Source organism: Raphanus sativus, chromosome 9, assembly GCF_000801105.2.
Source record: "Raphanus sativus cultivar WK10039 chromosome 9, ASM80110v3, whole genome shotgun sequence".
Taxonomy (NCBI): Eukaryota; Viridiplantae; Streptophyta; class Magnoliopsida; order Brassicales; family Brassicaceae; genus Raphanus; species Raphanus sativus.
Window position 1 is genome coordinate 32,003,548 of NC_079519.1, and position 22,731 is coordinate 32,026,278.

The 22,731-nt window shown below is 36.3% G+C and overlaps 5 protein-coding genes, 2 non-coding genes and 1 pseudogene across 8 annotated transcripts; 2 read left to right on the forward strand and 6 right to left on the reverse strand.

Annotated features, from left to right (window-relative positions):
* The first annotated feature begins 2,233 nt into the window (after window positions 1–2,233).
* On the forward strand, window positions 2,234–3,392 carry LOC108825297 (uncharacterized). Its single transcript, XM_018598606.2, has one exon. The coding sequence runs from the start codon at window positions 2,375–2,377 to the stop codon at window positions 3,227–3,229; it is 855 nt and encodes a 284-aa protein (XP_018454108.1). The 5' UTR covers window positions 2,234–2,374; the 3' UTR covers window positions 3,230–3,392.
* A 740-nt stretch (window positions 3,393–4,132) lies between these two features.
* On the reverse strand, window positions 4,133–6,559 carry LOC108828263 (V-type proton ATPase subunit d1). The gene is made up of 10 exons (XM_018601895.2): window positions 6,242–6,559; window positions 6,012–6,132; window positions 5,674–5,781; window positions 5,470–5,572; window positions 5,309–5,389; window positions 5,135–5,220; window positions 4,962–5,021; window positions 4,835–4,883; window positions 4,622–4,756; window positions 4,133–4,519 (listed from the first exon to the last, which is right to left on the reverse strand). Exons 1-10 carry the CDS (start codon window positions 6,420–6,422, stop codon window positions 4,388–4,390), a joined length of 1,056 nt encoding a protein of 351 aa, XP_018457397.1. The 5' UTR covers window positions 6,423–6,559; the 3' UTR covers window positions 4,133–4,387.
* Window positions 6,560–7,166: 607 nt separating this feature from the next.
* Window positions 7,167–7,239, forward strand: TRNAA-AGC (transfer RNA alanine (anticodon AGC)). Its single transcript has one exon. It is a non-coding gene; the product is annotated as a tRNA-Ala (tRNA).
* Window positions 7,240–7,412: 173 nt separating this feature from the next.
* LOC108828262 (serine/threonine-protein kinase PBL36) lies at window positions 7,413–9,689 on the reverse strand. 2 transcript variants are annotated; one of them, XM_018601894.2, is made up of 6 exons: window positions 9,201–9,682; window positions 8,816–9,108; window positions 8,589–8,724; window positions 8,375–8,511; window positions 8,164–8,287; window positions 7,413–8,084 (listed from the first exon to the last, which is right to left on the reverse strand). In XM_018601894.2, exons 1-6 carry the CDS (start codon window positions 9,334–9,336, stop codon window positions 7,582–7,584), a joined length of 1,329 nt encoding a protein of 442 aa, XP_018457396.1. In that variant the 5' UTR covers window positions 9,337–9,682; the 3' UTR covers window positions 7,413–7,581. The 2 variants fall into 2 exon arrangements, with proteins under 2 accessions (XP_018457396.1, XP_056851155.1); XM_056995175.1 differs by having other exon boundaries at window positions 8,164–8,511; window positions 9,201–9,689.
* A 2,354-nt stretch (window positions 9,690–12,043) lies between these two features.
* TRNAA-AGC (transfer RNA alanine (anticodon AGC)) lies at window positions 12,044–12,116 on the reverse strand. Its single transcript has one exon. It is a non-coding gene; the product is annotated as a tRNA-Ala (tRNA).
* A 785-nt stretch (window positions 12,117–12,901) lies between these two features.
* LOC108825300 (uncharacterized) lies at window positions 12,902–14,333 on the reverse strand. Its single transcript, XM_056995176.1, has 3 exons — window positions 14,011–14,333; window positions 13,671–13,935; window positions 12,902–13,572 (listed from the first exon to the last, which is right to left on the reverse strand). Exons 1-3 carry the CDS (start codon window positions 14,328–14,330, stop codon window positions 13,090–13,092), a joined length of 1,068 nt encoding a protein of 355 aa, XP_056851156.1. The 5' UTR covers window positions 14,331–14,333; the 3' UTR covers window positions 12,902–13,089.
* A 602-nt stretch (window positions 14,334–14,935) lies between these two features.
* LOC108825299 (AAA-ATPase At3g28610-like) lies at window positions 14,936–16,629 on the reverse strand. Its single transcript, XM_018598608.2, has one exon. It carries the CDS (start codon window positions 16,542–16,544, stop codon window positions 15,099–15,101), a length of 1,446 nt encoding a protein of 481 aa, XP_018454110.1. The 5' UTR covers window positions 16,545–16,629; the 3' UTR covers window positions 14,936–15,098.
* A 2,079-nt stretch (window positions 16,630–18,708) lies between these two features.
* On the reverse strand, window positions 18,709–21,153 carry LOC108828319 (subtilisin-like protease SBT1.7; annotated as a pseudogene).
* Between the last annotated feature and the right edge of the window lie 1,578 nt (window positions 21,154–22,731).

Here is a 22,731-nt window from a genome sequence, read left to right on the forward strand (position 1 = left end):
AAAGAAAGCCTCTTTAATAGGGGTAAACAGAGTAAAAATCCAAATGTGCTTGTAATTTAATAGTATAAACTAGATTTTGACCCGCGCTTTCAAAGCGCGGGTTTATATTTGGTGAAAATTTTATATAATCACATTTATATAATCCGTCTTGTATATGCATTTATATAACCCGTCTCATATATGTATTTTATATCCGGGTTTATGTTCGGTTAAAACTATATCGTACATGTATTTTTAGGTTTTTAATTTTGAATTAGATATTTTAAATATAAATCAATATAACAGTTTTATAATTTTGATCGGTGTTTTGAAACCCGACTCGGACCTGCGGTTGAACGAATTACCGGTTTGTAACCCGGTATTTTTAATATTGTGATTTTTTCTAATGAGAAGACAAATTCGGTGATCATAAGTTGGAAATTTGTTTAAAATATATTTATATTTTCAAAATCGTTCTAAATGATAATGATTGTTGTCAAAATTAATAATTTTAGAATTAGAAAACCGGTGGTTAATAACAGTATCAAACATGGAAATAATCGATGCAGTATCAAACAAAGAAATAATCGCAGGCCGAAATTAAATTAGGAAATCGGTGATTAATGACAAATCAAAAAATAATTAAGAAGAAATTGGCGCAGAATGTCCAGAATACCCTTAATGAATACAAAGGAAAGGTTCTTCGGTAGGGGTAAAAAGAGTAAAAATCCAAAACATGCTTGTACTTTAATAGTATAGATATTAAGTCAACTGAAAGCTGTTGAATTATGTTTAGCTCATTGTTTTAGAAAATTTTAATTAAAATAAAGTCCTTAAACTTTTATGTTAATTTCAGGCTTTGGTAAACCTATTCTAAAATTATATTCATAACAGCGTGAATTCAGTATGATTTATTTATCTTATCAACTATGATTATAATCTTATTTATAGTTTATTAGTCATAATAAAACGAATTTGTGAAAGCTTAATTTTTTGTATTTAATATTGATAAATTTTAAGAAACTAAACGTATTTTAGCCTAGCAAAGAAATACATTTGTTTTTATATTTTTTTAAAAAGTGAAAGATCATTGATTTGGATCAATCTAATGAAGATGAAGCACTATCCCTTATATATTATTTGTAAAGTAATTTTGATATATCTCTTCTTTATAGTTAGTTAGAGAATAAATCCTGCCGATGGAGGTTCCTACTCCGATACAACAGGTGGAAGCAGCATGGAAAGTCCTGTAGGTAGCCCCTCTGGTAGTAGTGGCTCATCTGACCAAGCTGGAGGAGCATCTGCCGATGGCCCGAGTGGTTCAGTTTCAACTGAAGCCTCAGCAAAGCCGTGCTGACCCTTACTTTTTGCCGCCTCAGGCCTCGAATTTTTAGTTAAAATTTTTAGGCCCCAATTTTGCAAATATGTTACTTTATTACATCATGTTCTTATGGGATATATATTAACTTATATTTAACGTGTTTATGATTATCAGAATTGTGTAGATTCACTATATATATGTCTCCTACCAAACCAACAATATACACATAGTGATTCAAGCCCTATATATATCCATGTTATTAATGAGTAATGAAACTTCTTTACTTACATTCCATGAGAGAAAACTTGGATTACATGCAAGCTCACAATTTATATTCGGAGCTATATTGAATCCACCCTATAGGCTTTATCTATTCGTGAGCATTTGCTTGCATGTCTTAGACTCCTCACTTTTTGCTTGATCATTTGCTTGCATTTCTTTCTCTTTGATGATCTTTTGACTTACCATGACATCTTATCTTTATCCTTTTCAGAAACTTGAGTATTAACTTGAACAGTTGAACCCCCCCTACTTGCTTTTCTTGCCCAGAAAGTTCTTGTTTTTCCTTCAGTTTCTTTTGATTTTAAACTCCTGACTTCTTCCTTAATTTTCAAAGAATCTTTCCTAATTTATTGAGATTGAAACCCTACTTGCGTTGTGACTTCATAATTTGTTATATATATATATATATATTTAGAAAATTTCAGTTATATAATTAATTAAACAACTACTTTTTCTGAATTTAGACACCAAAAGTATATCAGTGTGAAATATATGATGAAAACTAAACTAGCTAGCTAGACCGGTTGGCCAAATTAACCAGTAATGACTTGTTAATTTCTGTTTTGTCATTCAGGAAGTTAGCTAGGCCAGAAAGAAAAAGTCGAGTGAACATCCATGGATCTCTCTTCTGTATGGATTGTTTTTTTTTTTCCTGTTTTGTAACTTCTTTTAGTCTATTATTGGGTAAAATGAAAATGTATATATACCTTTGAAAGTCCTCAAACCAAAGACGCACTTCCTTCATTCTTCTTTTTTATCTATTTTAGTCTTCACCTTGCCATCAATACAACCATGGCAAGGACTTCTCTGTTGTTATCTTTAGCCCTAGTTCTAGTCATCGCCACCTCCGTCTCTGCACACCCACCTAAGCCCAAGAAAACACAAAAGAACATATGTCCACCTACTTTGGGGGGAGTCCTAACCTTCCCTTCCCTCGAAATCTCCAAGTTCATCGAGCAAAAGGCTAAATCCGCACCAAACACCGTTCAGTTCAACACTTTGTTCTCCATATGCCAAACCTTCAGCAACCAGCTCGCAGCCTTCAAGGTCGCAGGGGCCAGGAATGTGTTTCGCGTGGTTTACACCAAATACGCCATGATAACCAAGGCCGTGTTTGCGGCTGAAGCAGCTATTGGTATTCAAGGTGAGCTCGCGGCTAAGCTAGAGAAGAGCTACAACGGTATGGCTGGATGTTTTTTTAAGCTTGAGGAGAAAATGGCCGAGATCTCGGCCAAGTACAAGTACAATGCTAACGCTAAGATAAGCCAAGGGGACAGGGACAAGATGGACGAATGTTTGATTAAGTTGAAGGGTGCCATTAATGGTTTCGTCAAGGTGATCACTGAGTGCAGCATGAAGTTCTCTTCCGTGAAGCAAATCGGTATCCCTGTCAGAGGCGGTTTGATCGGTAGTTTCGCCAAGAACGGTGTCGGTTTTGGCTCTGGTTTGATCGGTTTAAGCGGCCACAGCCAAGCTGAAGCCGAAGCTAAGGTTGGAATTCAAGGTCATCCCGGAGGCAGAAGATTGTTCGGTGGGTTCTTTGACTTCGGAGGATTCGTTAAATACGATGCGGCGGGTAAGGGAAAGTTCAGAGGAGATGGTGAGTTCAAATCACGGGTCCACCCTAGCAAGATACACTTAAACTGAGCAAAGGCGCAATTTATGCTTATGAACAACAACATATGAAGGAGAGCCATGAGTTTATCTTTACTACATTTATTTTGTGTACTACTAATATGAAGGAGGGAAACGCCATGTGATATTTTATCTCTATTTGTAAACCATTAATAAAAATATCAGATATTTCTAATTGTCTCGCATGTTTTCTTTAATATTTCGTTACCATTGCTATTAATTATTAGAACAAAACAAATCTGTTGATATTCGACTAGTTAAACTGGATTGTTTTTTGACTTAAAAAAAAAAAAAACTGGATTGTTCTACCAATAAGTTAAAGTACAGCACTGGAATCAAGTATTCTGTGTAGGTTTTGCTTGTTTTATTGCGTTGTACGTACTTGCTGCATGAAAATAGTTATTGAATGAACAATCATATGCGTAAAGCTACCGCGTTGGAAGCTATGTGTAGATCTCTGTCACATTGTCCATAAGATTTTTAGATGCTTATTGTCCATAAGATTTTTAGATGCTTCTTGTCCATAAATTTTCATCTTCATAAACTTGTTGCATATCATATCGTCATTGGAACTAATACTAGTTTAGTAGAAAGAATTACAAGGATTTTGTTTTGATTTTTTTTTTAACAGTTAGTAGTTGTGTTCAACCATCTCAAAGAAAGCGTATTGACATCCTAATAACACATAAACATGTAACACCCTAGCAAACTCCTCTCCTTCATCTTCATGAATCCTGCAACTCTTCCCAACTCCTCTACTAATTCGGTCAATGTCCGATGCACATGCTTGGAATCCAAATACTCACACTCACTCACAAACAAGGTGTAGTTATCAAACAAGAACCTAGACGTGTATAAGTTCATGCCTCTATATACATTTAAAAAAAAAAACTTTTCAAATTTTGGATATCTAAATATTTTAATAGAAGTATTATAAAACAAATAAATAGTTTATATTATTACAAGAGTTTATTGGCAATAGACAACCAAAAGCAAAATAGGGCAAAAACAAACAAACAAATAGGGAGGGATTCTTCTTATTTGGGTAAATGTAGATTGTACAGAGTAAACCAGAGCAATGAAGAAAACCAAATTGGTCTTTTTTTCTTCTTATTCTCCAGTTTTGAACACACATTCCAACATGTGTTTCTCAACTTCTTACCAGACCTCTCAGAACATGTAGACAACACTGTCGTGGATCCTCGACTTTTGGTTCTGCGCAACACATTCGGATATCCACATCAGGTTCCTGATCTCCTGCTCCCTCAACCTCATATACGCGAAGAACACCGCGTAATGGAACTACAATACTCAGTTTTTAAACAAACAACTGTTAGTACTATTAACTGAGCAAAGACAGTGTTATGAAGAAAAAAAATGTAAATGGAAACAAAACGTCAAAACCTGCTGCTCAAAGGCTAAGCAAAGCCTTCGGACTTCTTCTTCATAAAACGCCTTGTCCAGCATCTGGCTCTCTCCGTAAGACATCTTGGAGAATATTGCTTGGTAAGGAGGGTACTTCTCCATCACACCACGAACCTATAAGTGGATGACAATGGGACTTTCATTATTGATGTAACATTAACAATTTTTTAATATATTAGCTTCATGTTTTACCTGATCTATGTCTTCACAGATAGCAAGCTCCTCGTGGCCATATGGATAGCTGCAGAAGCAAGAAAAAAACAACTTTAAGAGTTCTTTCTATGCAACCATTGAAGGGATTTGGATCTAGGATGCTTACAGGAGACCAAAGTTAGAGTACAGTTTCTTCCTGTCTTCTCTTGTAAGCTCAGTGCCAATGCTGCATTAAAAGAAAAAAATCAGTTTCAGTACCTTAATAAACAAAGCAACACAACGAGGGTAACATCCCTTGTAGTGTGATGAATGGAGAGACATACAGAGTAATTTAGTTACCTATTGATGGTGATGTTCACAGCTCTTCTATCAGCTTCGAAAGCCAGAAGATCAGACATTATCTCTGCTGTTGCTCCACCAAGTTTCTGTTTCAGATACACCGAGAAAACGGGTTAGCTTGTATAGGTTAGATTATGAAAATTTTGTATAAAAAAAAGATGAGTAGACGAGCACCTGACAGAACTTGTAAAAGTCCTCAAGGTATGCTTTGTAGAGAGTGTTCCTCATAATCTCTATGTTCATGTCATCCAAATCCTGAAATTGATGAAACGAATTTCTCAATTAACCAATGTCTACATCCAGTAACTAGGATAGTAAATAATTCAGCTATGTACCTCTGATGTTAAGCACTCCGAGAAATACGGAGCCAGAGGAGTATCCACAAGCACCAACCTATAGAGCTCCCTCATGTTCTGAGCAACTGCCAATGTGGCAATACTGGAAAAGAGAAATCATCAGCAAAACAAAAAAAAAAAAGAAGAACAAAGGATCGAATAGAGGTATAAGAAGATCCAAAAGGTCAATGGCGGTGGGGGTACCTGTCAAACATCCCTAAAGGGTGACATTTCTCGATCAGCTCTTGAACATCTCTCTCGTGCAAAGTTCCAGTAACAATCAGCACAACATTGTCAATCATGTGGCCGTATCTGAGATTCAATATTAAAAAAAAAAAATTCAACATCTCAAATGCCAGCGTCACCAGGCCTCCAAAATTGGTAAATATATATATATATATGTACTGAACATTTAGTCCTTAATTCGTAATTCTTTTCAAAACCTCCTAAAAATCTCAGGACCGACTCTGTGCAGCACCATTTACTTTTTGATCTAGAAAGGTGATTCTAAGGAAACAGGAGTTATATATATGTCAAGTCACCTGATGTACTCCAAGAAGGTAGACATAGGCTCTGTTGCTTGGCAAATCATATGCTTATAATCATCAACAAGCTTCAGTGTACACTTCTCCACGATCGTTGTCGTATGCAGAGGTGACGGTTCTGCCACGCATAAACGAAACAGGGAAAAAAAAAAAAGTCAAAGTCAAACTAATCAAATTCATAACGGGCATGTGTGATCAGATCATATGGCGGGGGGTGAAAACGCAACCGTTTTGGAGGTAGGAGCCGTATTTGGTTGCGGAGAGGTGCATTTTGATGTCGTCGAGGTTTTCACACTGGCAGAGGTTGTTGTAATCGGCGGTGGTGAGAAGGCCAGCGCGGTGGCCTCTCACGATCGCCTCCAAGTATCCGCCGTGGATGTTGAACGTGAGCGCCTCGAATCCGTACATTCTTCTTTTTTTTCCGGTGTGGAGATATTTTCAGATCTCGGAGATCCGATTGGTAGAGAGATCTGAAGGGAAAAAAAAAAGATTGAAGCGGAGAGAGAGATCGACGTGGGGGAAAGATAGCTTTGAATTTGATTGGTTTGTTTGCAATCTTGGCCTTTGGCACGTTTAATTACGGTTTTATCCTTTAACCGGTCTGCTAAACCGAAGACTCGCGCGCACGCAATCACTCATAAACTTGATCAAACTTCAGACAAACACACAAGATGAACAATAACAAAGAGTTATGTTGTTTTTTTTTTTCTATTACCAAACTCATAAAACCTGATTAAACTTCAGACAGATCACAAGACCAACTATAACACAAAGGTCCAATTTTTTCTATTACCAAACTCAGAAACTTTGTCAAACTTCATAGAGATCACAAAGATCAACAAAAACAAAAAGTTCCGATTTTTCTATGACCAAACTCATAAACTTGATCAAACTTCAGACAGAACACAAGATCAACAGAAAGTTTCCGTTTTTTTTATCTGTTACTACCAAGGACAAAAAAATGTGTGAATGTAAGATACCTTGATAACGCTCTTGAGGTGCTTGACGAGCTCGGAGTCCGGTGTGGGTTCATGAGAGTGGTCTGATTTGCCAACAACGATCAGACTCTAAAGCTGTCAAATTGAATCTCACTAGAGTGTGGTCTGTGTGGAGAAGAGCAATGTTCATATTTTATATATTAGAAGTCAAGAAGGGGATGTAGCTCAGATGGTAGAGCGCTCGCTTAGCATGCGAGAGGTACGGGGATCGATACCCCGCATCTCCATTCTATTTATTTTTTCATCAGGCCTATATGGTGATCTCTTTCTTCTGTCACACGGTTGATTAACTTCAATATTTAACCGTCCCGCTCGCATTTTTAACACAACATGAATCATCTTCTACTTTTGCCTCGTCCTTCCACAGAGACTCGGCTCAGATTCCTACATCAACGTCGAGAGGAAAAATAAAAACCAATGCATAGCATGACAGTGCAAACATAACGTCGTACAAACAGGCTCACTTTATACTCTCAACCTTTACATTTCTACACAATAACAAGTCACCAGATCAAAATCTCTAGACCTTCAGAACCAAAGAGCTAATCCCTATAATCAAGTCTTGACTTTTATCCTTTAGCCTTTGGTGATCCACGAGCATACCGATAAGGCGAAGAACCTTGAGGCAAGTTCAAACTAGACAAACTCCTCAAAGGCACTCCATTCCTCGACACAAACCCACCTCCTCCTCCTCCTTGTGTTCTAACACCGTTCTTCCCAACAGGCTGCATAGTTTGGAAAGAAGAAGAAGAGCTAGCGAAGTCTTTAAGACTCGGCAACGCCTTCAAAGCTTCCACCACTTCGCTCATCTTCGGTCTAGCTTTGCAGTCTCGGTTCAAACACTGCGCCGCTACTTGTGTCGCCTTCTGAGCACCCTTGATCGAGTAGTGACCTTCCAACCGAGGATCCAACAGTCTGTAAAACCTCTTCTTGTCTAAAAGATGAGGTCTCGCGCATTCGACCAGGTTCTGTTCGCCGTTGGGACGGGTTTTATCCACCGCTCTGCGTCCGGTTAGTATCTCGAGTAACACTACTCCAAAGCTGTATACATCACTCTTTGTACTCAAATGTCCTGACGTTTGAAAAAAAATTGAAATTAGTAAACTAAATAAAAACCCAATAATAATAAAGATGACCTAACTCTAACTCACCAGTCATTACATACTCAGGAGCTGCATAACCATATGTTCCCATGACTCTGGTTGATACATGTGATTTTTTCTCGTCTGGTGCATCTTTTGCAAGTCCAAAATCAGACAGCTTTGCGTTATATTCCTGAAATAGAAAACATTTGTTTCCAAATATATAAATAATAAAGAGAATTGGAGTCTGTTTATTATGTGAAATCAAACAGACATATACCGCGTCAAGTAAGATGTTAGATGTTTTGAAATCGCGGTAAATGACAGGCTTCTCGGCTTCCTCGTGAAGAAAGGCAAGACCTTTAGCTGCACCAACCGCGATTTTCATTCTCACAGACCAAGGGAGAGGTAATGTCCCTGAAAACACAAAAAAAAGATAACAATGAACAAAGAATCCTATTAAGATCTATAAGCGGTTTTGAGGTTTTACATACTTCTGAAAAGATGATTCTCAAGACTTCCTCTAGGCATAAACTCATAAACAAGCAGCCTTTGATCATCTTCCATGCAATACCCAACCAGTTTAACCAAGCTTGGGTGAACAAGGTTTCCAAGAAAGTTAATCTCAGCCTGCCCCCATGAATAACAAAAACAATCAACAATCTGTTTACCATTATCAAATGTATAAAAAAGAGAGATTGGTGAGTGATTGATTGATTACCAGCCACTCCTTGTGACCTTGAAGGCCATCTGGGTTAAGTGTTTTGACAGCTACGGTTAGACCAGTACCAGGCTTGACGGGAGCTGTTCCGTTTTCCTCAATCCATCCTTTGAAAACACATCCAAAACCACCTTCGCCAAGAAGAGACTCTGGTCTGAAGTTCCTAGTGGCTAGCTTGAGGTCGTTGAACATGAATATCCGTAGCTTTGATGAATACTTTAATTCTCCTCCACTCATTAGAGGTTTTTTGGGTGAACCATCCTCTTCACGCTTCTCAATAACAGGCTTAGGTTCTGGGTGTATACAGTAAAAAAACAAATCAAACAAAACAGGATCATCTCTAGTATAGAGAGAGAGAGAGAGAAAGAAAGAGAATACTTATTACCTATTACAGTGGAGTTATCAACTTTTGATCTAGAAGAGATGCAGCTAAACATGAGCTTGATTCTCAACCAAAACCCATTTTTATTTTTTTCTAAGCCCACCACTTTAACAGAGTCTTGCCCTGTAGCCATCATCATCTCCTTATGAAACCCTAATCTTTCCACTCAGATCACCATAGCCACCACCACACGCAAGGCACCGGAGATGTGTAAATAAAAGTGAAGAGAAGATGAGATTAGCAACCTCGATCAGACCCGATTCTCTCAAAGTGGAAAGTTCGATCTTTTTTTTGACTCGAAACAGAACACAAAGGTCTGACTTTTAAGGAAAAGATGAAAAGCCCCAGTTCAGTTGAAGTGAATTTGAGCTCCGAAGAAGAGATGATAAGACAAAAAAAAAAGAAGGGAATGAAGAAAGTTTTAGTCAAAAGGGGTTGATCTTTTTAGCGTGCGCGAGGCTAGTAGAGACAGCTACGAAAGGGCATCTTCAGCACAGAGAGAGAGAGAGAGAGAGAGAGAGAGGTCAGTCAGCAACGGGCAGGTCGGGCAGCAAATAAAATAAGTACGCGTACATAATAAACTCAAATAATTAAGGTTTAGTTATCTATTCTATTAATAATTAAGAGTTCATTGTTTGCATACAACCAAAAACAAACTTTTTATGTGACTTAAAAACATTCTATAACCTAATATCTCCTCTAATTTCTGATATGTATGTAAGCTTAGAAAACAATTGATGATCAAAATTCACTCTTTTAATAAATTTAGAAAGGTTAAGATATGATATATTAATCAAGTATCTTGATAACTTTCTTTACTCGTGTTTAGATTCTTATAAACAGGATTAATCGTTTTAATACTTTTTTAATTATGAAACTATTTATAAAAAGTTAGCAAAAGAGTTTCAAAAAAAAAAACTATTTATAAAAAGTAATTATTGAGTAAATTAAAAAATAAACAAGACGAAAAGGTAGACTTTTTATTAGTTTTTGGGGATATAGTTACGCTAACGTTGTTGACAAAGAAAAGGGGAGTTATTATGCTAAACGTTACATCTAGAAGAATATTAGCTTTTATTACACTCCCGTGAAACGGTGCCACGTGGAGATATCTGAGGTGTCCAGCTAATTGGATAAACGGTAGGCAACTAAACTTGATGGAATTACAGGTGGGGTTTGTCTTTTTTGACTCTTGGCTCAGACCAATGAATCTAATCCTCTTTTTACTGTTTTCTTTTTTTCTAAAACATAAAAGAAACGCTTTTACGAGTGAACGTAGAGTCACCGGAGAAGATGGAAATATGCGAAAACAAAACACACAAGGACCGATGGTGAGGTCGCAGAGCTGCGGCTGCTAATAGAAAAGTACATCTGTTACATGTACGATTGAATTTTAATAATAAACTAGATTTTGACCCGCGCTTTCAAAGCGCGGGTTTATATTTGGTGAATATTTTATATAATCACATTTATATAATCCGTCTTGTATATGCATTTATATAACCCGTCTCATATATGTGTTTTATATCCGGGTTTATGTTCGGTTAAAACTATATTGTACATGTATTTTTAGGTTTTTAATTTTGAATTAGATATTTTAAATATAAATCAATATAACAGTTTTATAGTTTTGATCGGTGTTTTGAAACCCGACTCGGACCTGCGGTTGAACGAATTACCGGTTTGTAATCCGGTATTTTTAATATTATGATTTTTTCTAATGATAAGACTAATTCGGTGATCATAAGTTGGAAATTTGTTTAAAATATATTTATATTTTTCAAAATCGTTCTAAATGATAATGATTATTGTCAAAATTAATAATTTTAGAATTAGAAAACCGGTGGTTAATAACAGTATCAAACATGGAAATAATCGATGCAGTATCAAACAAAGAAATAATTGCAGACCGAAATTAAATTAGGAAACCGGTGACTAATGACAAATCAAAAAATAATTAAAAAGAAATTGGCGCAGAATGTCCAGAATACCCTTAATGAATACAAAGGCAAAGTTCTTCAGTAGGGGTAAAAAGAGTAAAAATCCAAAACATGCTTGTACTTTAATAGTATAGATAGAATCTAACGTTTACAATCTGTGTAGAGCATTATGTTGGATTCGAATTATAAGAATCGATGATTATTTTAGCAAAAAAAAAAAAAATCGATGATTATGCATATCTTTAGTGGATGGAAACTACTAACAGCCAAAAGCTCCCTCAGATCTTGTGTTTCTGTATGTGGGCCTGTTACAGGCTGAACCTGGGTCTTAAGCCCATTATCTTTTATAATATGCACTTTCGATCAAAAAAAAAAAAAAAAAAAACTACTAACAAACAGACCATTCAAGACCGTCTAATAGAAACGAGCGGTCTAACATGATTCAAAACTAAAATTAAAATTTTTATCTGATTTATTTTTAAACCAAAATATAAATTATCGTGTACAATTTTAAATATGTTACTAAATTTAGAATTTATAAAAAATGTCAAATATATATAAATAGAAATATAAACTGTTAAAACTAATTTATTACATTGCTGAATATATTTATGGAGTTTTCTGGAAAAAAATCCTTAAATATATCCTCGTACTTTATGTCCTTAAAAAGCCTATAATAAGTAGAACTATGGGATTTCATATATCTTCCCATTTTTAAGAATTAAGATAGTTACATATTCAGATTCAAGGCTTCACAATAAATGTCAAATTCCCTTAAATATACTTTGGATCATTCCCTTAAGCATACTTTAGAACTTGCATTAAAGTACAGGAAAGTGCGGATCGGTTTAGAACAAAAGTTACAGAGGTCTTTAACGTTTAAATAAAGAAAAAGGAAAAATAGAGTGGAGATGCGGGGTATCGATCCCCGTACCTCTCGCATGCTAAGCGAGCGCTCTACCATCTGAGCTACATCCCCTTTTTGAACATTTTATTGTGAACTATTTAAAATATTACCATATACAGTATCTTCAATGCTCTTCATTTTGAAAGTTGCAGCTTCCTGACGGCTTTTTATGCAAATGTACTAATATGAGAACTATATCATAAAACCTTTTATGTAAATGTTCATGTTTCAAGGTAACCTCGAAAATGGAGGAAAACGAAAAGTTTATGTTTAATTTGCGATAAGAAGAAATAGTCTCACTGTAAGTGCTTTGGTTCATAACTTTATAACTCTATCCGGGAAACAAAACAAGCTCATTTTGCGGTTTGAAACAATATAGACAGATGTGAAGTCTGCTAATCCCTCTGGTAAAGCATGAATCCTAATAAAACCGAGAGTAAAAGCACGAAAACCGCTACCAGAATCGGCACACTGGATGCATTACTAGGATCCGATGGTTTAGATGTGGTTTAGTGTTGGATTAAGCTTGAAGAGAAACTTGAGAAGCAAGTAACCTAATCCTATTGAGTTATAGATTAGGAAAATATCTATTATATTATTCCTAATGAGTTTAGGAAGTTATGAGTTATATATAAGGAGATGCAAGAGTGTTGCATAACTTATGAGAGTTTGAGAGTTTGAGGTTTTGAGTTAGTTTCCTCAAGAGATTGATTAATAAGATGAGTTTCTTATTTTGAGTTATTATCTTGTGTGTTCTTGAGAAAGAGGTTCTAGATTTAGGATCCGATGGTTACAAGTTTTCAGGGAGATGTTGGATTGAGGAACAGAGCCTGACAAGTTCTCAGTCACTACGGCTCATGAGGTAGAAAATAAAGAGAAGCTTATAGACAAGAAATAGATAGGAAGCCTTATGAAAATATTTAGCATAATATCTTCCTGAATGTTATATTTTTGGTTACTTAGGTAGGATTTTCACATACATCCTGATTATAGATTCTTTACAGCAATCAAGTTTATGTACTCAAGTAAAAAGGTTTTGCTGATATTACAGCATGTTACCGAAATACACAGCAGCAGAAACCAAAAACCTTATGGTCTTGGACAACAAACTCTCTGTAACCAATGCTTCAAGAAGTGCTTGCATCATCATCCCCTGCAGAATTTCACAAACCAAAATCTCTTCAGTTATATATATACATATGATTGAGGGTAACCTTAGTAAAGAAAACTGACCTTTAGAAGAGGAAGGGATCAAGACGACATGCATCTTTGAGTTGTTGGGAGGGAGATGCAAACGGAGTGGATATAACTTCCCGTTTAAAGGGTTCTTGGAACAGATTGATACATCACTCAGACCTGTCTCCTCTTCAAGCTTCTGTTTCAGCTCCTCTAGTCCCAGTCCCTTGAAACAGAAAAGCTCTTCCTTCCCTCCTTCATCCACGTTCCCATCTTCATCCCCAACCCTGTAATAAATCAGTCTCCCATCTGCCTTGCCTGGTGAGCTGACGCTGCTGACCCTATCATCAGCCTGTGATCATAAAAAATGTAAAAAAAAAAAAAAAAGGTCACAGATCAGTGAATGCAATCATTAAGATACTGAAACTGTGTTCTTGAACTGATCAAAACCTCTGTTTTAGAAAATCTTGGGGACTTGAGAGTGAATCCTGTGGGTGAATTGGCATCAGCATGATCATCTTTTGTTGCCATCAGAACCTCTGGTGGTGGTGGAGGAGGCGGGAGAATAGGCTGTGGTGGTTTCTTCCTTCTGATTTCCAAAATATCAATATCCCACAAAACCCAGTCCTGTGTGGATGACCTATGAGGAACATCATGTGTGACTGAGTTCCTCCATGGTGGTAAACCTCCATTAGCTCGAAGGTACTGCCCATACCTAATGAATAATATCAAATGTACTCAGAATATAACGTTAAGAGAGATGATCAAAAGAAGAAGAGATGTCATGTACCTTGTCTTGAGCCTAACTTGAACCCCTTCTCTAACGGGCTCCCATTCAGTTGATGAGTCTAGACGCCGTGGCAGCGTCTGCGTTACCTTCTTGCCGGTCATGCCGAGGTACAATGGCATGTTTGATGCGGTCAGGTACTTTCCAAAACAGCTTTTGAGACGGATCACGTTTGCCTCTTCTAGAATCTCCACCGTCCATCTGGCGTTCATGCAACGTCCGTCTCTGTCCTGGTTCACGGAATCTTCGTCGTCGTCTGCTAGAAGGTACTTGTCGTGGTAGCTACGCAAACGCACGGTTTCAGCCTTTTTGAATATCTCCATTATTGTTCTGTTTTATCAAAATACAAATCTTTCACAAAAAGAACACAATCGTTAAAGCCATTTATAAATCTGAATGTTTATAATCTTTTCTTGTTAATTTTGATTACATATTTATGTTTGAATTTGAATATGAAATCAATGTGAGCTTTTGTTTACCTGAAAACGTGGATCTGTAGGAGGTTAGGGCTGTGATTTTACCTTCACGGATTGGATTGAAGATGATGCATGAGAACGATGTTCAGGTACCTTTGGAACCCTTTTTTTAGTTTCTTTGATATGGATTTGAGGAAGAAAGAGGTTTCTTATTTTTGGTATTATGTATGTAGAGATTTATAGGTGTATTTATTTGCATGCATACAAGGCGTACGTGTATGGAGTTTTAATTTCATCTTATATTAGTTAGACCTTGAATCGAAGATCCTATTATTCAATCAGAGTGTTCCAAGATAACTTACATTTGTTTGATACTTGTGAATGAATATTAGAACAACCTAATAGATACTTGAGATGGTCATGTCTGTAATGTTTAGAAAGCTTTGTGATGAATCAACCATCCATTTGATTTAATGTTGTCTCTATTTAATATTCTTTTCACTTATCTATGATCATTGACAACAGCAAGTGTTTGTATTCTAAAATGCTAAAAAGTTGAAGAACAGGATATAATCAAATCGCTTAAACAGCTATGTAGAGTCTGCTTACTATTTACTAGACAAACACAACTTATAAGCTAAACCAAATCAACCATGAATCTTATATTCAAAATGCTTAAAATAACTTGCGGAATGGATTAAATCTCTTGAAACCATGTTTCTCACTGCTTTCGTCTAATGTGGCATTCTGAGTATTCTTCCTCTCCAGAGCGTTAATCAGATCGTTCAGAGACCCATCAGCATCTATCTCACTCTTCTTCTTCATCAAGTTCTCCGCAACATCAGCCGGTGCAATCTTCGCTTCCTTTAGCAAAGACTCAATCTTTGTGTACAGAGGATGAGTATCAAGATCCAGGTAGTTCTTGGCTAGACTCTTGAACGCCTCGAAAGTACAGTAAGACATCTCAATGTGCATATCCATTCTCCCTCTCCTGATCAAAGCCGGGTCAAGTTTGGCCAAGTGATTCGTCGTGAAGACAATGATCCTCTCTTGTCCACAAGCAGACCAGATCCCATCAATGAAGTTTAAAAGACCAGAAAGTGTTACAAAACTCTTGTTGTCTTTATTATCTTCTTTGTCTTTTTCTTTTTTCCAACTCATCAAGAACCTCTCCTTCTTCTTCTTCTTGTTACTTCTTTGACCAGTAAGATCCAAAGAACAATCAATGTCTTCAATCACAATGATAGACTTACTAGCTGTACCAATGAGTAGCTTCCTCAGCTCCGAGTTGTCTTTTATAGCTGTGAGCTCAACATCATAGATACTATAGTTCAAGAGATTCGCCATTGCAGCTATCATTGTGGATTTACCGGTCCCCGGTGGCCCATACAGCAAGTAACCCCTCTTCCAAGCTTTCCCAATCTTCTTGTAATACTCTTTCCCGTTACTAAACGCAGCAAGATCATCCAAGATCTCTTCCTTCTTCTTTGAATCCATAGCTAACGTATCGAAACTCGCCGGATGCTCAAAATCAATGCATCTCCATAAAGCCGTCTTGTTAGGACCCCAGCTAGAACTAGGGTTGTTTGTGTACAGCTTCATCTTCTTGTTCTTGGCGTCAATCAGCTTCCCTTCTTCAAAAATGTACTTCATGTAAGAATCTGTTACAATGTCACGAGACCGTCGATGGAAAGTGAGCTTGTATGTTCTAAACCCTTCAGAGTCAGTTTCAATCTCCCACCAGACGTTAGCTCCTTTGTACTCATCTCGGGTTCTATTGTCGTCTCGTTTTAGGACCAAGTCTTTGCTCTCTCTGACCTGGCTTGCTCTGAGATGCTTGGCTTTGTCGGTTGCTTTTTCGCTAAGGTAGGTTTCGATGGATGCGAAAGCGTGATTGTATTGATAACCGTCGTACTGAGAGATTTTAATTTCGACGTAAGGGGAGAAGAAAGTGATGAATCTGTCTGATAATCTCTGGACAAAGGTGAATTGTTGGATTGAAGAGATTAGACACTCTTTAATTGCGATCTTGAGGTGGTTAGGGAAGAACTGTTGAATGGTTGCCCACAAGAAGAACACACTCGCCATGCCTGAACCAAATGTGTTTCCCATCATCATCATCTTCTTTCTCAGAGTATGTCTTGCTTTGTAACTAGGACTTGGTTGTGTTTAGGGTATGACTTCAGATATATATATAGGTCTATTATATGTTTCCATTTTAGAACACTCTTTGGCCCCAAGTTTACTTTTACTATTTTCCAAATTCGTGTTGTTTCCATTTTTACAAGTCTAATTAAGGAACATTTACTTCTTTTTTTCGTCCGCGTCATGGTTAATAAGTTTTTTTCGGTTCACTTAATTAAAAGTTGCCATAAATCGACTCATATTATACATGTTCATTTTAAATTGCTTCGTTTTTTACAATAATATAATTAATTAGACTAATAAACTTTTATTTGGTTTATTTGGTTAGGAGTTGCCATAATTAATTAGACTCACATTTAACTTCTTCTAAAATTTTCATTTTGGTGTTTAAAATTTTTATCAGTTAAACTAAAACTTTAAAAGGTTCCACAGTTCTGACTTTCTTTTTATAATAAAAGAAAAAAATTATTGTAAGCAAAATCGTTAATAGCGTTTGCTTACAATAAATGATATATTTTTAAAAAATTTAATTTTTATATTTGAATTTTTTTGTGTTTAATATTAATTTAATTTGATGGAATAGTTTTTTAAATAAATGAAATATTTAGTTAGATATAACATTTATCAATAGATCATGTTCCTGTTTTAATAGAAGAGATTAGATTCTGATCCACCATTTAAAAACCGAGTATATTTTTGTTTTAGGTTTTTTTAAATTTTTTAATTTTTATACTTGAGTTTTTTTAAATCATACTATTTGTTTTTACTGTTAATTTAATTAGATATAATATTTATTTAAATAAATAAAATACATATTTGAACATAATTTTTATTAATAGATTATGTTTCTGTTTTAATAGAATAAATTAAACGTGGTAACTTTGGGAATTCATCTACAAGTGATTCATCAAGTCCAACAAAGTCAACATTGGTCTATCTATTTTGACATCATAGTCATAGGCCCTAGGTAGATATTGTTTTTCCTTTTTGAACTGTAACATCATAGTTGTTGGATAATTTCAATTGATTTAAAGAGAAAATTAACTTATTAAAAATGAAATTTAGTAAGTTAAGGAAAAATGAAACAAATCAAGAAAGAGGATGTTTTCATATTAGTATTAGGTTAAGAAGTAACTTCGAACTATATAAAGAGTTCCAAAGATGTTGCATCCTTTTAGTTTTGAGAGAGTTACTAAATCTGATAAAAAGTGTTAGTTCGTATACCTTTTATGTGTTCTTATAACTTTAATAGTCAGTTCTTTTTACCAAAAAAAATTCACAGTTTTACGCACGCTCTAATTTCTGCACCAATTTGTTCTCAAGTTTCATAAAAATATATCATTTATCATATAATATCTAATAAAATAGTGTTATTATATGAGTCATGTAAATATAATTGATTATTATAAGTTTAATGAGCGGAGTAAGAAATTAGAGGTGTAATTAGAATTTATTTTTACAAATTCATTAGGCTAATTAAAAAATAATTTATGTGAATTGTTATGAATATTATTGAATATTGTTTTGCAATCCTAATGAGTTGAATAAGATGATTTCTTATTGATTTTGAGTCTTTAATGTAAAAAAAAATTTGGGCTCTAAAAGGTAAAATTTAGTGACCAAAATTTAACCAATTCGATGACCAAAGTAAATTGACTTGGTGGCCAACGATAGAAATGAATATTTGTTTCTAACAAAATCTATTTAACATATTTATAAAATGTAATTTTGGAAATTTAATGAATTTCCTTTCTTATCTAATCTATTAAATAAAGTTAAAATACTTATAATTTAAATTTTTGTTTTTAAATCGATATTTTATGATAATTAAAGTTTTAACCAAATAATTTTTGGAATAAGTTTTAAAAATATGCCAAAAAGTTTTTGTAGGATTATTTTTTAAAATATTAATTTTTGTTTCAAATAAAAAGATAAAAATGTTATAATTAAATTATATAAATTTAGTAAGTTTTCTGAAAATGGTCGAAATGAAAAATTACACATGAAATAAATCATGATTGCTCTTTTAATAATGTAGATAACTATTACAATTTAGTTTTTTCCGTAAATATTTATATCTTTCGTATATATGGATGGATCACCTAATCTTATATTAAAGTATAAAACTTATCTATTAACAATCTATTTCAAAATTTTATTTATAGTATATTTCAAAGTTTACAATGACATGGATCCATACTATTGGGTGTTTAAATTTTTGTGGAAAGCTTATGCTAAACTGGACCCTCGCGACTTTCTTCCTTTTTTAGTATTTTAATAGTTCCAGGAAACCGCCACGGGACTAGAGACCACATGTGTCCCATCATACCATTCGATGCTCCCATAGCTGTCAGACCCCGACGGCTTAGACAAGTCTACGGTAAATGTTACGGCATACGATTTCTTCTCGTTTACTTGTTTGAAATCCAAAACCGCTGGTTCAACCAAAATATTGACTGCTGTTGTGTCCGAGGTTACTTTAACGGAGTATGTCCCAGCTCCTCCCACGCTCGTGACCGTGCGTGTGTACTTGTATGCGCCAGATCTGTCGACGTAAACTGCGAACGACGGATAGTTTAGATCAGCGACGGAGTACGTTTTGCTCGGATCACAAGTGTGATTGCGTCTCGACACCATTTGGATCTCCGAAGCTGTGTAGCTCATCGCACAGAGGAAATCTAAATAATCCGCCGTCGTTAGATCGTAGATGAGTCCCGGATCTGTGGCCATTGCCGGTGACACGTGTCCTGCACCGTATCCGTTCGGATTTGAAGGTGTTACCGTCGTGATGTCGATGATCGGTTTTCCGTCTTTGTAGGATTTGTAAGCAGTGGTCATGAGAGCAGATCGGATCGCAGCCGGGCTCCATTGGGGATGCACGGACTTGAGAAGAGCCGCTAAACCACTGACGTGAGGGCAAGACATGGAGGTTCCAGAGAGGATGCTGAATTCCACGCGGCGAGTATCGGAATCCAGTTCGGTTGGACTAGCGGCCCCGGTCCAGGCGGCGAGGATATTGACTCCTGGAGCGATCAAGTCCGGTTTGAGAATGTTTGGCGTTACCGGGTTAGGTCCCCGCGAGCTAAAAGCTGCAAGCACGGGAGAGGGCTGGACGTTGACTACGGTTCCTTGGATCACAATCGTAGCCGTGGGATTGGGATCGGTCAAGACGTAGTTGCGGATAATGTCACCCGTTTTCTGTCCCACAGTGGCTGCCAGTGACAAATAAGCAGCCGCCTGAAGCTCTTCTCCAGTCATCCGCCGTATTCCCCACAATCATCCCGAGTCCACCAGCAGCTTTCACTGCCTCCGCTTTGCGAACCCTACTATTTCCTCCGTCTTCGCACATCACGATCTTCCCTTTTACCCTCTCTGGAATTAGTGTTTCCGGATAACATAAATATCCATCAGCATTGTTACTAGCATTCCCGGCGTAAACAAAAGACAATAGTTTAGGCGGAAGAGCATCTCCTTTAAACAAGGAAGCTCCAGTATAATTCTTCCCGTTGCCGAGAATCACGAGCGCGGGAAAATCGCGATCAATAGTACCAGCACCGACAGTAGTAATCCACGGTGCTACGTTCCTAACACTGAAAGGGCTGGGACCTCTATTACCAGCAGAGCATGAAACAAAGATCCCTCTATCCATGGCCGTGAATGCTACAATTGCAAAAATGTCTCCATAATAATCAACCGCTACGTTGCTGAGAGACATGGAAATAACATTGACATTATCGTCGATGGCTTTATCGATTCCAGCTAAAAGATCTGAGCTTGAGCAGCCACCATATCTCCAACAAACTTTGTAAACCGCCACTCGAGCCCGGGAAGCAACCCCACGAGCTGTCCCGTTAGCGAAGCCTAAAGGCTAGCTCCTTCCACAACGGATCCAGCCGCGGTTGATGACGTGTGTGTTCCGTGACCAGTATCGTCTCTAGGCGATCTTGACTGCTTGGATTCGTCCACTGGTCCATTAATTGCTTCGTAACCCCGAGCGAAGAATCTAGCTCCAACTAGTTTTCGGTTACATAGAGAAGCGGGGAAGTTAGTCCCAGTGTCGCATCCGCCTTTCCATGTAGGCGGGATGGGACCGTATCCTTCATCAGAGAAGCTTTTGCTCTCTGGCCAAACGCCTGAGTCGAAAACTCCGACCACGATGTCGCTGGATGCACCAGTGATTTCGGGGAATAGGCCTGCGTTGTGTACGTCCAGACCGAGGAATTGTGGACTCCGAGTCGTGTCTAACTCGTACCGCTGCTCTGGTAGAACCGAGATGACACCAGGTTGGGTCATAAGCGAGTCGGCTTCCTCGGGAGTAAGCCGAGTAGAGAATCCATGAATCGCACTGTTGTAAGTATAGAGCAATTCAGCAGATTCTGAGATGGAGCTGAGTGAGGACTCGTACCAGAGAGAGTGTTGGTCGAAGCTCGAAGGCATCTGAGATTTTGCCATGTGAACAATGTAAGTTGATTGTTGAGATCCATCGGAGATGTGGCAGGCACCCAAGTAGAGAAGAACAAGAAAGAAGGACGCAGTGGAGGAGATAAACGAAGAAGACATCTTTTGTAAGTTGCGTGGAAATGTGAACTTGCGAGAGTTTATATAGAGTCTCCAGAAAGAGAGTGAGTAGATATTGGCGGCTATAAATGAATTATTACTAGACTTTTGTGTCCACTATTTTTCTTTGAAAGTGATCACTTTTGTTTTTCTCTACGATTTGTGTTGTTTTTTTTCATAAATTGCAGTGCTTGAAGACTTTTGTTAACATAAGCTTACCTATGTTTAACATGAAATATATCTCCAATTATACTAATTACTATACTTCAATCTTCAGCATTAGTTCGAGATTCTCTGTTTCTATTTCGTTTATGTATTTAATAAAGTGATTGGTAGAATAGTAAATGATTCATATATAAAATTATATAAAATTAATATGTGGTATATAATTTATTTATTTCTAAATAATATAGATATGTTTATATATATAAATAATACAGATATTATATATATATATATATATATATATATATATATATATATTATGTTTTTTAAATAATGAATGATGTATAATTATATAAATTATAATAAAATAATTTCAAGTTTTATTTTTAAGAATATAAATTTATTATTTGGATACAACATAATTTTCATATTATTAAAAAGTTATATATTTTAAATGTAAATGTTTCTAACACAAACTTTATATGAGAACTTTGAAAAAGACTAGGACCTTGTAAATAAAGTTCTAAATGTTTTTTTAATAAATATTGATATGATAATAAAGAACATAATGTTTATAGTAATACTACACTAATAAAGTTTTTACATGTCAATGCACATAAATAAACATCGAAGAACACAATAGAGAGAAGATTAAATGAACGAAATTTTTTTTTTACAATATTTGGATTTTTGACCTATTTTGATAGAATAATTTCTAAAATAAATAAAATACATAGTTAAACATTTATCAATAACTCATGTTTCTGTTTTAATAAAATAGATCCAAACTATTTATCGATTCTCTCTGTAAATGGTATCTTCGCTCAAGACCAATCAAGATATCATCTACAGAGAGAACATGAAGACATAATCAATAGCCTCACCAAACAGCGCAACCCCAAGATTATATCACTTGTAATGCAGAAGCAGTGTGGGATAAAACCTCGAATCGAACTAGATTGGCATGGATCTTTTGGGGGTCCACACCGGTCTACAATCATCAAACCTCTGAAACTCAACACCACTTAGCTTCACCTTTGATGACATAAGGTTTATATTAGCGATGGACCTAACTCACAAATGAACTAGGGAAGTCGCTGAACTCAGAATTTTTTTTGTAATTGTGCCACGTTTTGGGCTAAAAACTCTTATGGGCCTTCGCTCTCTAATATAAGTGTCGGTTGATCAAAATTATAAAGTATATATAGTATGATGGTTAGAATTTAGAAAGTATTCAGTAGCAAAATTTGCTCTTCCAAGCGTTATGACCAAAGCTACGGACGTACGCAACTTTTGCTTTTAGGAAACTTCCGAGTTTTGCCATTGGCATCTTCCTTCTCCCGGTCACCCTTATATCTTCTTGTGAACTTCCTTCGTTCCAAATTAATATAATACAAATCGGATTAGGTCACATTTTCCACGACGTATGCATCAAGACAAG